General features: G+C 39.1%; 1 protein-coding gene across 1 annotated transcript in view; it reads right to left on the bottom strand.

The window, feature by feature from the left end:
• Positions 1 to 15934, bottom strand: part of TOP6BL (TOP6B like initiator of meiotic double strand breaks) — a 99129-nt gene extending 83195 nt beyond the window's left edge. The window contains exons 1-3 of the mRNA XM_057317429.1: positions 15817 to 15934; positions 13629 to 13770; positions 8668 to 8721 (exon numbers count right to left, since the gene is read on the bottom strand). Of these exons, the coding sequence (XP_057173412.1) occupies positions 8668 to 8721; positions 13629 to 13770; positions 15817 to 15846 (226 nt within the window). The 5' untranslated portion in view covers positions 15847 to 15934. The remainder of the gene's footprint in view (positions 1 to 8667; positions 8722 to 13628; positions 13771 to 15816) is intronic.
• Between the last annotated feature and the right edge of the window lie 332 nt (positions 15935 to 16266).

Here is a 16266-nt window from a genome sequence, read left to right as displayed (position 1 = left end):
AATTTTCATCCATGTTGTAACATATACCAAGACTTCATTCTTTTTTAATGGCTGAATACTTCTCCACTGTGAGGATAGAGTACATCTCGCCCATTAATTGATGGACATTTGTGTTGTTTTCAGTTTGGGGCTATTATGAATAATGCTGCCATAAGTATTAGTGCATGATATTTTGTGTGGACATTGCTGAGTGAAGATAATTCTATGTTTAACTTTTCAAGGAACTTCCACACTGTTTTTCCAAAGCAGCTGTACCACTTTACATTCCTACAAGCAAAGTATGAGCCAATTTCTTTATAACCTTGCCAACACTTGTTATTTTCTTTTTTTTATTACAGTCATACTAGCGGGTATCAAGTTGTATCTCATTGCGGTTTTAAGATTTTATTTATTTGAGAGAGAGAGCAGAGCAAGAGAAAGAGCACACATGATTGGGGAGGAAGGGCAGAGAGAGAGGGAGAAGCAGGCTCCCCGCTTGAGCAGGGCGCCTAATGCGGTGCTCGATCCCAGGACCCCGGGATTATGGCCCAAGCCGAAGGAAGATGCAGATGCTCAAACAACTGAGCCACCCAAGCGCCCCTCATTATGGTTTTGGTTTGCATTTCCCTAAAAACTATGATGTTGAACATCTTTTCATGGGTTTATCAGCCATTTATATGGATAAATGTTGTCTTCATCTACTCAGGCTGCCATAACAAAATACCACCGACTGGGTGGCTTAAACAATGAAAATTTATTTCACACAGATTTGAAGGCTAAGAAGTCCAGTATCAGGGTGCCAGCAATTCAGTTCCCAGTGAGAGCTCTCTTCATGGCTTGCAGACAGCTAGCTGCCTCCTCACTGTGTCCTCACATGGTTTTTCCTGGGTAGGTGCACTTGGGAGAGATATTTCTCTTTCTTACTCTTCTTATAAAACCATTAGTCCCATCATAAAAGCCACACCTTCATGACCTAATCTAACCCTAATTACTTCCCAAAGGCCTCATCTCCAAATGCCCTTGCACTGGGGATTAGTGCTTCAATATATGAATTTTCACTTCGTAACAAGCATCTATTCACATCCTTTGCCTATTTTAAAATTAGTTGTCATTTTATTGTTGAGGTGTAAAAGTTGTTTTTGTATTCTGGATATTAGACTCCTATCAGATACATGATTTGAAAATATTTTCTCCCGTTCTGTAAGTTGTCTCTACTCTTTTTTTAAAATTTTTTCACAGTTTTATTGAGGTACAATTGATGTATAACAGTGTGTAACGTTAAGGTGTACAACCTGAAAATCTGATACTTATATGTTCCAAATGATTACCACCTTAGCCTGAGCTAACACTTCCATCACGTCACATAATTATTGTCTTTTCACTTTCTTGATAGTGTTCTTTGAAATACAAAAGTTTTTAATATTACTAAAGTCCAATTTATCTATTTTTCCTTTGGTTGCTTGTGCTTTAAATGTCCTATCTACGAAGATTTACATCTGTATTTTCAGATGTAAACTCAGATTTACATCTGAGTTTTATAGTGTTAGCTCTTATATCTAGAACTTTGATCCATTTTGAGTAAACTGTTACATGGAGTGTCATATGACTTTTTAAAATGTGCTAAGTGGGTAACCATAAAGTCTACTCAGGAAATAATATTCAAAAAGTCCTTTCTTCCCATACCAGCCAAATTCACTGCCATAGGCTGCTAACACTGTCTGCTAGAGATGAAAGGAATATGATAACCCAAGAGGCCAGAGTTGGAGCACTATGTGCCCAGTTGATTACACAATGAAGGGTAACAACAGTTCAAGGATTTTAAGCCAAAGCAGGTACAATGCAGGCTAGCTCCCACTAACTACTAAATAAAAGCCACTTGCCTGGAGGATGAGCCAACTTCCAGGATCTCTGATGTTGAGAGCTCTCCTTTTCTTCCTCCTCTACCTACCCAACCTCAAAAGGAAGAGAAACATGTCAACGTTCATGTCCTTTCCATCTCCTTTCCCTTCATATCAAATCTTAAACATATTCCCAATAATGAAGTATGATTAGATACATTTAACAGGGAAAAGAGTAAAGAAATATTAAGGAAGGAAAAGAAGACAAATTCATTTTTTCAGTAATCCCTACAGCCAACATGGGGCTCAAACTCACATCCCTGAGATCAAGAGTCACATGTTCCACAGACTGAGCTAGACAGGCAACCCAACAAATTCATATATTTTAACTTCTCTTGATCTTCAATCTTCTCTTTATAAAATCTTGCCACATGTTATGCAAATTTAGCAGCAAGAAATTGTTAAGGACGTATCAAAAGTTTGAGGATTAAATGTGGACTCACAGGGTAACCAACGACCTACGAGCCCACAAATTCTTCCCTTACTTCTAAACTTAATATATGAGGCTGAGGTAAAGCTCAGTTTCCTCATCTCGGAAAGAGAAATCATGATAACACATAATGCTGACCTACCTCTGGAGCATGAATGAGATCACATCTACAAAATGAGCTCCTGGGGAAAAAGTGTTAGATGAGTACTGAGTCTTAGAGTTGCTGATCTTCTAAGATATGAAATTATAATAGATAATCTTTGAATATGAGAATCTCAGATTTAAAAATATGTATTAAGTCAGACATCCAAGAGTTCACCATTGTGAATTTCTCACTCACTGATAAGCAAGCCTGGACCCATCAATTTCCCTAATGTACAGAAAGCATGACTCCCCACTTCCTTTCACAACAATTAACAAAAAGGACAAAATTAAACTAAACTTTTTTGTAAATTCTCCCTGACAGCAAAAGGGTGGAGTACAGGGGCGCCTGGGTGGCACAGCGGTTAAGCGTCTGCCTTCGGCTCAGGGCGTGATCCCAGCGTTGTGGGATCGAGCCCCACATCAGGCTCCTCCATTATGAGCCTGCTTCTTCCTCTCCCACTCCCCCTGCTTGTGTTCCCTCTCTCGCTGGCTGTCTCTATCTCTGTCAAAAAAAATAAATAAAATCTTTAAAAAAAAAAAAAAAAGGGTGAAGTACAGAGAAGAGGCAAAAACTAGACTATCACAATCATATAACGATACATCAATAGCACAGCTGTCTTCCCTACTTTCAAGGGCTAATACTCTTATCTAGTCTTCTGATGGAAAAAAAAGAAGGCTGTAAATTTTCTGATTTGGGAAGAACACTTGAACATGACTGGTTAAACTGTATTTTACAAAAGAGTTAAATTATGTCAATAAACATGGGAATGAGGAGGAGGTAATTAAAAAGAAAACAGAAATCAAAATAATATGAATGGAAGAAACAAGAAAGAAACAGCAAAATAGGGACCTATAAACATGGCCTTTTTCATATTCCCTCATCTTCTACCCTTTCTTTTTTTTTCTTTTCTTCACTAGAGTAAGGACATGATAGGAAGTAGCTTCTAGATTTGGACAAGAAGGACAAACTAAAACCATCATGTTTTGCCAGATAGATATTTATGATAGAAGCAGTTCTACATAAATGGATAAGTATATATATAAATGGGTATAAAATGAATTTCTACATTAATGGATAAGTATATCATGCAGAATAACAATACATATATTAATATGAAGTAATGAGAATTTTTAAACACATAAGAATTTATCTATATAATGGACATCACCCTTCAAAGTACGAAAGTTATTCTAGTTGACAGAAGACCTCACATCTGGTCTGAGATGTCTTATCCTAATAAGCAATTGGGAGTCATCAAGATAGGAACTTAAAGATATATTTAAATTTATATATAATTGAATAAATAATAATTCTATACAATAAAAGGAGAATTAACAAAAATTCAGTCAGATTAGATAATGGAAAAAAGAAAAAAGAGAATGTTTAAAAAACCTCAAAATTTATAAGCCTGGAAAATTATGAATATTAGTATCATTGAAAGAAATGGAGACATTACAGAGCAAGTTAGTTGCAAGAAAATGAAACTCATTTTAGGTATGTTGCACATATATTTCAAAGGAACCTTCAAATGGAATAGTTTAATTGACAATCAAAGCTGGAAACATGTTAGTGATAGAGAGGAAAAAAATAAGTCTCATCAGCATAGAAATGATATTAAAACTTCAAATGTAGAAAAGCTATCCAAAGTAAATATAGAATAATAATATAGAATAATGAATGGAAGAAAGGCATATATTGGTGACTGAACTTTAAGGACTATCCTCTGGGTTACCAAAGAAGCACCTTGACTATACATACCTCCATTATAGTACTTATCACATTATATTTTATTTTCAGAGCTACCTCTCCCTATGACTTCCTGTGGCAAGGTATATGTTCAACTAAAGGTTTTCTGGATAAAAGAATAGTTAGGAACCAGAGAAGAAACCAAGCAAGAAAGAGAACATAAACCATTAGAGAGGAAATAAAATGGGGAGATTATCTTGGTCACTATTTCTTAATCCAACATAAATAAAACACCCAAAAAATAAGAGCCTGTTTGTATACAAATTGATCTGAAGTATTCCAGATCCAGAGAAAAAGTACCTTGATGCAATCCTGATAGAATAGACTGAAGAGTAAAGAAAACTAAAGCTGGATGGCTACAACAGCACAGTTCCCCAAAGAGAGATCACACCTTATTTTAGGCACTGAGAGACATCAACCAAGCAAAGAACAGAACATAAAGTGAATTCAGAAGCATACTATTCATTTTGTATAATAAGTAATTTTTTTTAACATCTGGATATCTGATGGTTCATGAATCAGCCACCAAAGACTTCCTAATGAGGCTAATTAAACAGTGTAAAGATTTGTGAAAGGACCAATTTAAAGCAGCTTGTTAATAATGTTAGAGGAATGCTAAATAAATAATGATAATAATAGAGGCGTAATTAATGGTGCATAAGCCAGGGAGCTAAGGGATTTAAATCTTAAACTTGGACAATTTCCTTTGTGAGTTTCACTGAGTCATTTTTGTTACTAATTAGTAAAAATAAATAGCATTATTGACCTGAGGTTAGTATTATGAGCCTGGAAAGTAGACAGGCTGAAGTTGGCTACTAAAATGTGATTGACTATGATCAAATGACTCAATTTTTATTGTGTACTTGATATGCAGTACCTCTTCTTTGTACAAAAAGTTAGCCACCTGTATTTTACCACAAGGATATAAAAAGAGATAAATAAATATGCATAAAATTGCTGTGAGCTTTTAAAATAATTAAATTAAAACTAAGTTACCATGACACAAACTGTCTAAATTTTGTATTAGCATAATAACAGGTGGTTATTCCATAACCTAAATTCAACTCAATATCTTCTCTCCAGGTATTAACAGTGATAATAAAACTATTCCCTTGCATCTGCATAGGTTTTCACTTTTTTCAAAGCACTTTCACAAATATTAATTGAAGAAATTATATTATGTACAATCTGACCACTGACTGTACAGGCGTGGTAAGTATAGGTTTATGTTTCAGGAAATATTACTATCTCCTCTTTAGTGCTAATAATAACAATACTCCCTGTTATTTATGTGGATTTTCACTTCTTTCAAAGCACTTTCACACATATTAACTAAAGCAGTGGCATTAGGAATGATCTTTCCATACTCTGCGTCTAAAGGGCAGAATTCAAAAAAGAAGAGCACTAAAGATTGATATATAGAACAGATGGTTTTGAGGCAGTCAACTCATGATTCTTAAAGCTGGACTCAGGTTTCCCAAAAGTCTTAGAATCAGAGCAAATTCTCTAGGACAATAAGCTGATTCTCCCTTTTTTCTAGACATAGGCTTTGGGAGGCAGTAGAATTAAGTGATTAAAATAGCTTAGGTATGTGCCTAAGGGGAGAAACCAAATCTGTCTTGATCATCTCTGTAACCCCTCTATGTCAAGCACAAGGCTCAGTGTATAGTTAATGCTCAATAAATCATAATTATGATGATTACCACAGGGAGAACATTCTACCCAAGCTTCCACAGAGTATTCGTTATAGATATTACTTTTCCTCCACAATTACTGATTTCAAATGTGTGCACACCAAGAAGAACCTAAGATCAGGGGGCCTGGGCGGCTCAGTCAGTTAACTGTCTGCCTTTGACTCAGGTCATGGTCCCAGGGTCCTGGGATTGAGCCCACATCAGGCTCCCTGCTTGGTAGAGTCTGTTTGTCCCTCTTCCTCTGCCCCTCCCCACACCCCGGCTCGTGTGCATGCTCTCTAATAAAATCTTTTTTAAAAATGAATAAATAAATAATAAAAAATTTTAAAAAGAAATAAAGAAAATTAGGATCACAGAGCAAAAAGCTGAGGTCAATTAAGAATCTAGGATACAGGGGCACCTGGGTGGCTCAGTCAGTTAAACATCTAACTCTTGGTTTCTGCTCAGGTCATGATCTCAGGGTCGTGGGATCTAGCCCTGTGCTGGGCTCTGCACTCAGTGCAGAATCCACTTGTCCCTCTCTCTCTCTTCCTCCCCCTCCACTCCCTCAAATGAATAAATAAATAAAATCTTTTTAAAATATCCAGGATTCAGACTACCAGAAAGTAGATTCAGAGGGCTAAGACAATTTCAAAGGCAAAGGGAAATATACCTGATGACCCTTAATTTAGCAAGCAAACACTTTTAAATCCCCATGCTTAAACTAAAAATTACTTCAACAAACTGGTACAGCCACCCTGGAAAAGAGTATGGAGGTTCCTCAAAAAGTTAAAAATACAACTACCCTATGCTCCAACCACTGCACTACTAGGTATTTACCAAAGGATACAAAAATACTAATTCAAAGGGATACATACAGCCCAATGTTTATAGCAGCATTATCTACAATAGCCAAATTACGGAAATAGCCCAAATGTCCATTGACTGATGAATGGCTAAAGAAGATATGGCCTATATGTATGTGTGTGTGTGTGTGTGTGTGTGTGTATGTACGTATGTGTATATATATGTACACATATATATACACATGTATATATATATACATACACACACACAAATATGTATATATATGTATACACACACACACACTGGAATATCACTCAGTCATAAAAAAGAATGAAATCTTGCCATTTGCAACAATGTGGATTCAACTAGAGAGTATTATGCTAAGCAAAATAAGTCAGAGAAATACCATATGATTTCACTCATATATAGAATTTAAGAAACAAAATAAATGAGCAGAGAGGAAAAAAGAGAGAGATAAACCAAGAAACAGACTAAAGAGAACAAGAAGAGAACAAACTGATGGTTACCAGAGGAGAGGTGGGTGGGGGGATGGGTAAAATAGGTGATGGGACTTAAGGTGTGCACTTGGTGGGGGTGGGGGTGGCACCTGGGTGGCTCAGTCAGTTAAGCGTCTGCCTTCGGCTCAGGTCATGGTCCCAGGGTTCTGGGATCGAGGAGCCTGTTTCTCCCTCTCCCTCTGACCTCCACTTGTGCTCTGTCACTCTCTATCTCAAATAAATAAATAAAATCTTTAAAAAAAAGAGTGCGCTTAGTGCGATGAGCACTGAGTGTTGTATGTAATGCTGAATCACTAAATTGTACACCTGAAGCTAATATTACACCGTACGTTAACTGGAATTTAAATAAAAACTTTAAAAAAATAAAAATTACTTCAAAAAAGAAGTTCCAAAAGGCAAAATTATCTCCTATATGTTTATGTCCTTAGAGTCACTCATCCTGTGAGTTGCAAAAATAATTTCTTCTTATTCTTTGATACGACCAAGATAAAGGAAGGTACTTTGGTTTATGCAGTAATTGGGTTACTGGAAATGTGGATCTAAATAAAATTTTTAATTGATTGCCTTTTTAAAAAGCACTAAGGAACGCTGCCATTTTTTAAAGTTCAATGGTAAAATAAGTAGTCCAATGGCAATACATTTCATAAACATTTATAATATTACACTGCTCTAATGTAGTTTTTTGTTTCCATATTTAACACACAGCACATTTTCTTAAAGTAATGACAAATGTACAGTTAAAAAAAAAAACCACAATCTACTTATATTCCAAATTTAGTTGGAGAAGTTTTCTTTTCAAAATTATTTTGTAAAATTTGTAAATTAACCACACATTAGGAAAAGACAGGCCCATTGGATAATTTACAAACCACACAACTACACAATATAAATATGAAAGCACAACAGTTCTCAGATCATTTTGATCTTCTTAACATAAATGTATGTCCTTTTGATTTAGATTATTCTCAAGGCAAAGGAAAGAACTAAAACTAAGGTCACCAAAAGCTCCTAAACTATACCAACCTCAGCATGTGGAATGCGGTATTAATACTTGCCAAAAATATTTACAGTAAAGCCTTCTCCACACATTATTTCTTTGAGGTAGATGGAAACAAATACTTTACCCAAAATTTTATTTTATATCTGGGATAATTTTGTCTGAGGTTGTATTCAGAGTATTCAGAGAAGCTATAGAGACCTACGTATCTTGTTCATTCCTATATCTATACAATTTCATAGATCATTTTTCAGTAGGATTGCCAGATAAAATACAGGATAAAATATTGCATGGAACATACTTACACTACAAAATTACTCATTGTTTATCTGAAGTTAAAATTTAAGTGGGCATCCTGTATTTTTATTTGCTAAATCTGGCAACGTTATCTTTCAGTTTGACTGTTTTAGAAAATACCAAATTCACTGCCAGGAAGAGACTTAATTCATGAAAGTAGAGTAATTCTATCTTTACCTTTTAGGAACTTCTTGAGAACCAAACCACCATAAATGCTTCCTGCAGAAGCAACTGTAAGAAACAGAATACAAAGAAATATCACAAACAATTAAACAGATTTTATCTAAAGAATCTAATGGGAGCCTAAAAATACTGTTTATAGATACAGAACATAAACAAGGTGACCACTCTGTAATGAATTTACTAAAAATGCAGGCACCAAAGCAGCATTATCAGGCTACAATGACTCTCTGGTAGCAGAATAACTTCTTAGAGATGAGAACTAAATGGCAAGTCTTTTCACCTATATTCAATACCAGGACTGCTTCCTTAGGTATTATCATTCCTGAGAGGAAAGGATTATAGGAAGACTGCAAACTGTAGCTAGTAATCAGAATATATCATGCCAATAACCCATATTCCAGTATAAGATTCAATTAAAAATTTTGGCCCTTCTTTTAAACAATTTCCTCTCTAGTAGAAAATATTAGACTATCAGGTAAGAATTCTTCATACCTAGAGTTCTAACTCTGAACATCAGAACATTTAGACCAACAATCTTTTTTTAATTTTTTTTAAGTAAACTCTACCCCCAACGTGGGGCTCAAACTCACAACCCTGAGATCAAGAGTTACATGCTCAACTGACTGAGCCAGCCAGGTGCCTCTAGAGCAATGATTCTTCAGGGGAAGAGGGTGAGGAAGGAAGCAGGCACCTAAGAGGGAGAAAAGATCAGAACCACCTAGAGACTTTTTCTAAATTGAACATCTCTCTCCAAGAGGGTTAACTCACAGTTAAGAATCTAAGAATCACTGCCACAGGAACCAACGAAAACATGTCTATCCCTCTAGAAATGTGTATTCCTCAGGCAGGGGATAAAGGTTGAGAATAAAGGTTGAGAACTACAGTGACAGGCAACACCATTCTCTAAATGTGTGCTGTCTAAATACAGTAGTCACTAGATACATGTGGCTACTTAAATTTAGCTAAATTAAATTAAATGAAAAATAAGATTCCTCAGTCACACTAGCCATATTTTAGGTGGTCATTAGCCAAGTGTGGCTAATGGCTACTGTACTGAACAGCACAGATATAGAACATTTCTATCATCACAAAGTTCTACTGAAATGCTATTAGGAGCAGGGCTTTACATTTCCAGATTTTGAATGATTCTAGACAAATGGTATTTCAAAAGGCCTGAGCCCAAGTAGCACAGAATATTCAATAAAAGACAATCATCTCGGGGTGCCTGGGTGGCTCAGTCAGTTAAGCATCTGCCTTCAGCTCAGGTCGTGATCCCGGAGACCTGGGATGGAGCCTCACATAAGGCTCCCTGCTGAGCCTCCCTGTTTTTCCCTCTCCCTCCACCAAGGACCTGCTTGTGCTCTGCCAAATAAAAAATAAAATCTTAAAAAAAAAAAAAAAAGATAATCATCTCTTTTTTCTTAACATTCCTCACAGGCTTACACTGGTTCTAACTTAAGGAGTGTGGGTCACTGGGACAGGGATGGCAGGTGGTGGCAGGCCTATACTAGTGATTAGTGAGGAGTTGGACATTAATAAGAACAAAAATACAACCTATATATCTCACAGTGTTTTCATCATGTTTTTCAATTGCGTATGTCACACTGTTTCCTCAAACATCCTTTTTTAATTTTAACTACCATATCAACAATTGTTGAGAATGAGTCACTTTTGGTGAACGTACTCAAAGAGCAATTATCCTGCCTGCTCCACACCCCTTCCAGCCCCCAATTTTCAGCTATACTTCTAATGTCTCTGTACTAAAGTAATAAAGTGCTATCCTTCAAATTCAAAGATAACAGAGACTTTTTTGTAAAACAGGGCTCACTCACCAAAGCAGGGCTCATTCTCACAACCCTGAGATCACGACCTGAGACGAAATCAAGAGTCTGTTGCTCAACCAAGTGAGCCACCCAGGCATCCCTCGTTTGATTTTAACCAGCATTCCCCAAATTTATATGACTACATAACTCCTTCTTCATAACTCATATAAACACACTGTAGCACACTATGAAAAACACTGCAATAAACAATATGTTAAAGACTTCAACAATTACTGATGAAAAAACTATATAGTGATCTCTCAGTTTCTCATAGATGGATCATTCAAGTAATAAAATTTGCTGGTGTTGTGAGCTGAATTTTGTGCCTCTGAAAGAGATTTTGAAGAACTAAGCCCCAGTACTTGTGAATATGTCTTTACTTGGAAATAGGGTCTTCACAAATATAATCAAATTAAGATGAGGTCATACTGGTTAGAGTGGACCTAAATCCAACTGGTGTCCTTTTAAGAAGCCTACATGAGACACAGACACAGATAAACACAGAGAGAGACTATCCCGTGAAGGTAGAGGCAGAGACTGGAGTGATATGCCTGTAAGTCAACACCAAGAGCTTGCTGGCAACTACAGGGGCAAAGAGAGAGGCATGGAATAGATTCCTCCCTCAGAGTCTCCAGAAGGAACCAACTCTACTTAGACCTTGATTTTGGACTTCTGGCCTCCATATCTGTGAGGGAATAAATTTATTTTATGTTTGTGGTACGTTGGTATAGCAGCCCTAGATAACTAACACACGGTTTTTCATCATCAGAGATTTCATACCAAACACACCACTTCATACTTTCAAGTAAAGATGGCAGACTGAGGGGCACCTGAGTGGCAGTTGGTTAGGCATCAGACTCTTGGTTTCAGCTCAGGTCATGATGCTGATTAGAGTCATGAGATCGAGCCCTATGTGGGGCTCCATGCTGGGTGTGGAGCCTGCTTCAGATTCTCTCTCTCTCTGCCCTTCCCCCACTAACTCTCTCTCTAACTCTTGTCTCTAAAATAAATAAATAGGGGCGCCTGGGTGGCTCAGTCGTTAGGTGTCTGCCTTCGGCTCAGGGCGTGATCCTGGCGTTCTGGGGTCGAGCCCCACATCGGGCTCCTCCGCTTGGAGCCTGCTTCTTCCTCTCCCACTCCCCCTGCTTGTGTTCCCTCTCTCACTGGCTGTCTCTCTCTCTGTCAAATAAATAAATAAAAATCTTTAAAAAATAAAATAAAATAATAAAATAAAAAACTCTTAAGAAAAAAAAAGATGGCAGATTAAACATACCCATTATTTTTACTACCACCTGAAACTGCAATAAAACAATAGAAGGGGTATTTTTTAGAGGAATAAACCCAGAAGGACAGAGAAGAAACAAAGATGATGATAGTAAAATTCTAGAAACTGAAAAGCAAAAGCACTAGGGATAGGATTTAGGGGACCTTAGAAATTGAATTATAATCCAGAAAAGGGAAAAGCCAAGAAACAACCCAAATGATGCAACAAAATCCCCCAAAGACTCAGGAATGGTAGAATCAGAAACTTCTGGAATTAGAGGTGAGGTGGGAGCTAAAATAAGGAGAGTTAGTTGAAAAAATGAATTTAAGAAGTAGTCAGATCTTTAGATTCTTTCCTCCACTCAGCATTCTAGGGACTGACCCTTCCTAACCTTGGCGGGGAGTGGGGGAAGGGTTTTTCTTTGAGAAGGAAGAAGCATGGATTTTTGTGTTGAGGACCAAAATTGTATTAAAAATAACTGGCCTGAATGAATATAAAGACTGAATGCTGAGATATCTCTCTTACCCCTCCATCCCAGAACACTTGCAATCTGGCTTTTTCTCTACCTGGTGAGAGGCTATGAATTTACACATAGAAATACCTAGCAGAATGCATATTGAACGTTAATTAATAATTATCTCAAGGGATGAAATGACTAGAAAGTCTCACTTTCCATAATATACGTGTCTGTAATGTTGGAATGTTTTATGATAAACATTTATCACCCTTCCTTCTACCAAAAAATTATGAAAATTATTAAAGATCAGAGACAATAAAGACAATAAAGAGAAGAGAAAGGCCCCTGTATTTCACATGGGTTCAAAATGCCTATGGAATTGGGTTTTTCTGCCAAAAGCTACTATGGCTCAAGTCCTCTGCTTTCAGTGAAATCAATCCTGCTACCTTGGCCAGTTTATTGGATTAGAATCAATGCATAAACTAACACAACCATATACAGACCAGCATCACCCTAGCCATCTAGCTAACCAAAACCCTCTTATGAATGGTGGGAACTCAGAATGGAGTTCATGCACAGTAACAGCAAACCAACCTATCATATCTCTCTCAAAGATGTTTACTGCTAGGTACCCAAAGAGATGGCAGGGCATTCCAGTTCAGTGACACAATGTCTTGTAGAGCCTAAAGTACTATTCTGTCTCAGCTGGGACTCAAGATGACTCCTCTAAGGCTGACGGGACAACTTCATCCCAACGTATCCTTCAGTAAACCTACAGACAGATATACACACACACTCTCCTCTCTCACACACCTCTCTTCTCTCTCTCACACACACACACAACCAAACAAAAAAGTTATCACTTCAAAAGTTCAAGAAAATTCGTTGTTCCAGGGACACTCAATGCATCAGCTTTCCCCCAAGAGTGTAGGCAGAAACAATGAGAGAATAAGAGCCAAATGGAAAAGGTTTATTTTCAAACTAACTGCAAGTTAGAATTATTAAAGTATGCATCATTCTTCATTTTATTTCTTTTCCTCTTCTTTTATTTTTTGGCTTTCTTCCAACTACCAAAGGCTGGACATGTAAAAGGAGATAAAAGTCAATATAATATAATTTTGTGTGAAAGAGGAGGTTAAAACCAAGAGCAAGAAGGAGATTGTTTCTGAGAATTCTTAAGCCTGTAAAATAAATAATCCTTTGATAACAGTCATTGTACTCCCCTTTCCTGTATAACATATTTGTAAATCTATCACCAGATACTTATTACATAATTATTTAAGTTTTTAAACTATGGAATAACCCTGGAGTGATAACATGATAAAAGATTATGACTAACTTAAATTTTTAAATTAACTATAATAAATCATAACAAAACAAAGACAAAATCAATATTTCTTCCTCTACTTACTAGTTGTTACACAATGAAGAGTATTTGCCTGGTGCTTAGAATTTAATGCTTCCATGGAAATCACTATCTGTCCTTCTAGCAATGCTCCTTTTGATGTTCCTGCTGTTTCACACTTCCAGTGAATTATTAAATATTTCAAAATCTGAAAAGGGCACAATTCAAAGAAAGAATTCTTTAGAAATCATGGTAATATCAAATTTATATGACACAGTTGAGTTAACAATCCTAATTTCCAAAAAATAATATTTTTTGTGAAATGTCAGGCTTACATTTTGTTCAGAACAAAGCATTGTGTCTACACAGAAAAAATAACTAGAAAAGTGACATAAGAAAGGAGACATAGGAAATTAACACAATGCCCCACAAGACAGGAAATGGAGACAATAAATTCTTTATTCAAAGGGTGAATTCATCGGGAAATAATAATTTGGAAAAATTAAGTGGGAGTTTGTTTTTCCCGTTTCTTTTTTTCTCCCCAAGTAAAAACCAGCATGAAGATTATGAATAAGACCGGCATCTGGTTATGAATCATCTTTACTTTTCATTAAATCATCATTTCTGAGTATCAGAACACTAGTTAAGAACACTGGCTTTGGGGGTGCCTGGGTGGCTCAGTCATTAAGCGTCTGCCTTCGGCTCAGGGCGTGATCCCGGAGTCCTGGGATGGAGCCCCACATCAGGCTCCTCCACTGGGAGCCTGCTTCTTCCTCTCCCACTCCCCCTGCTTGTGTTCCCTCTCTTGCTAGCTGTCTCTCTCTCTCTGTCAAATAAATAAATAAAAATCTTAAAAAAAAAAAAAAAAAAAAAAGAACGCTGGCTTTGGAGGAAGATGCCTGGGTTTGAATCCCTGATGTGCCACGTGATCTTGGGCAAGTTATTTAACTCCTCTCTACCCCAGCTTCCTCATTTACCAAAATGAGGACAAAACTACCAGGTATGGCTGCTGTGAAATGTAAACAAAATAAGAGCAAAGTGATTAACACGGTGCCTTGCATATATAATAGTAAATGCTTAATAGACATTAGCTTTTATTTCAAATAAGTTCATCTGCAGTGAAGACTGCACACAATATTTTGTTTTAAGATTTCCAAGATGTCTAGATAAATCATTCAATCTTGATGAGACAAATTTAAAATATACTGTATTTAATTCCATTACTTATGAAAGTACATTCTCACTTTCACACTGAGTAAGGTACCATAGGGAAAATTACTACCCCTTTTCTTAAAGGCAAAGAGATCTCAGTAAGACAACTTGGGAATGAAGATCCTAAAGTGTACCAGAGTTGATAAAAATGGTTTCCGGACGTTCCTACAATCTAACACTTTCCTTCACACATCCTCTGACGCAGTGCGCTCCCCTCCGTTAAGATTTTCCCGTAGTGTCTTTATCCGTGAGAGAGCAGTTGAGAAAAGAACACTGACTGGCATGGGAGTCAGAAGCTCTGGGTTCTAGCCTAGCGTCTGTCTGTAAAATCGAATCCTCCAACTTTCTTTGAGGATAACGAAGGAAGCAAGAGGACCGTCAGGTAGGTCAACCCCGTCTGGCCTGCAGTTTTTCTGTCTAGTACCCCTTACAACACCAGCGGCTAAAAATTCGCTCAGGTGGCGGCTGTGAGGGCGCTGCCACGGCTGAACCCACGTGGCGTGGCTGCCGTTCCGTCCCACCTTCCAGAGCAGGAAACTTCTGCGGTCCGCAGGGTGGTCGGTACCGGGGGAGGCCTCTGCACCGCAGCCATCTACCATCCGACAGCTCGGGGCCGCCCCAGGAATGCGCCCCACGCCGTGGCCCACCGGCCGGCTGCAAGCGACTCTCCCTCACTCCCGCCTCGCCCGCACTGGTCTCGCCTTCCGCCCGGGGCTGCCCATTTGTCCTTACTGCGCGCCCCCTCGGCGCCCCCAGGCTGGTCTCTGGGCCCTAACCTGGTCCGCTAACGCCTGGCAAACACTTCAGCCTCCCGGGCCTCGGTTTTCTGGGCTGTCAAGCGGGGCGTCCCGCCAACTGAGGGCATGTTCCAAGCGCTCCCTCATCTGCTCCCCACAGCCCCGTGTGCGGCCGGCGGGCTTTCACCGAATCACCTCATTCCCACCTCAGGCACCGCCAGACCCCTCTGCCCAAACTTCGCGGGCCCCTCACAAAACCCTTCCCAGAGTGTCCTTGTCTGTTTTCTCTCCCTCCCCGGCATCACCTCGCAGACTGCCACGGTCGTGCGCTCCATGGCGCGGGGGCAGCAGTAGCGACGCCCACCGCCGGCTGTCACCCCTGACGTCGACCTCCGCGGGCGCCCACGCCCGGGCGCTCGGCGTTCTTCCCGCCCGCGCGCGCGCGCCCCGCCCACCGGCCCGCTGCGCTTGCGCACTTCGCGCCGCACCGCCCCCCAGGCCGCGAACCGCCGGGGCTTGCCAGGACCGGTGGGGAGGTGCCGGGATTCGCGAGGGCCCGTGGGCGGACGGGTGGGCGGGCCGCCGGGCTCAGGAGAACCCGCGGGCGGCGACTGAAGCTCGAGGCGAGCGGGAATGAGGCCAGGCCAAGACTCTCCTTCCTCCGGAAAGAGACTTTCCCACGGTCCCGCCGAGGTGCAGCCCTCAGCCGGGAGAAGCTGCTGGGGCCCGGTGCGGGATCCCCAAGCGGGTTCTTG

The sequence above is a fragment of the Ursus arctos genome, unplaced genomic scaffold (assembly GCF_023065955.2).
Source record: "Ursus arctos isolate Adak ecotype North America unplaced genomic scaffold, UrsArc2.0 scaffold_23, whole genome shotgun sequence".
Taxonomy (NCBI): domain Eukaryota; kingdom Metazoa; phylum Chordata; class Mammalia; order Carnivora; family Ursidae; genus Ursus; species Ursus arctos.
The sequence above is the reverse complement of the archived record's forward strand: the minus strand, read 5'-3'. Positions and strand labels throughout refer to the sequence as shown.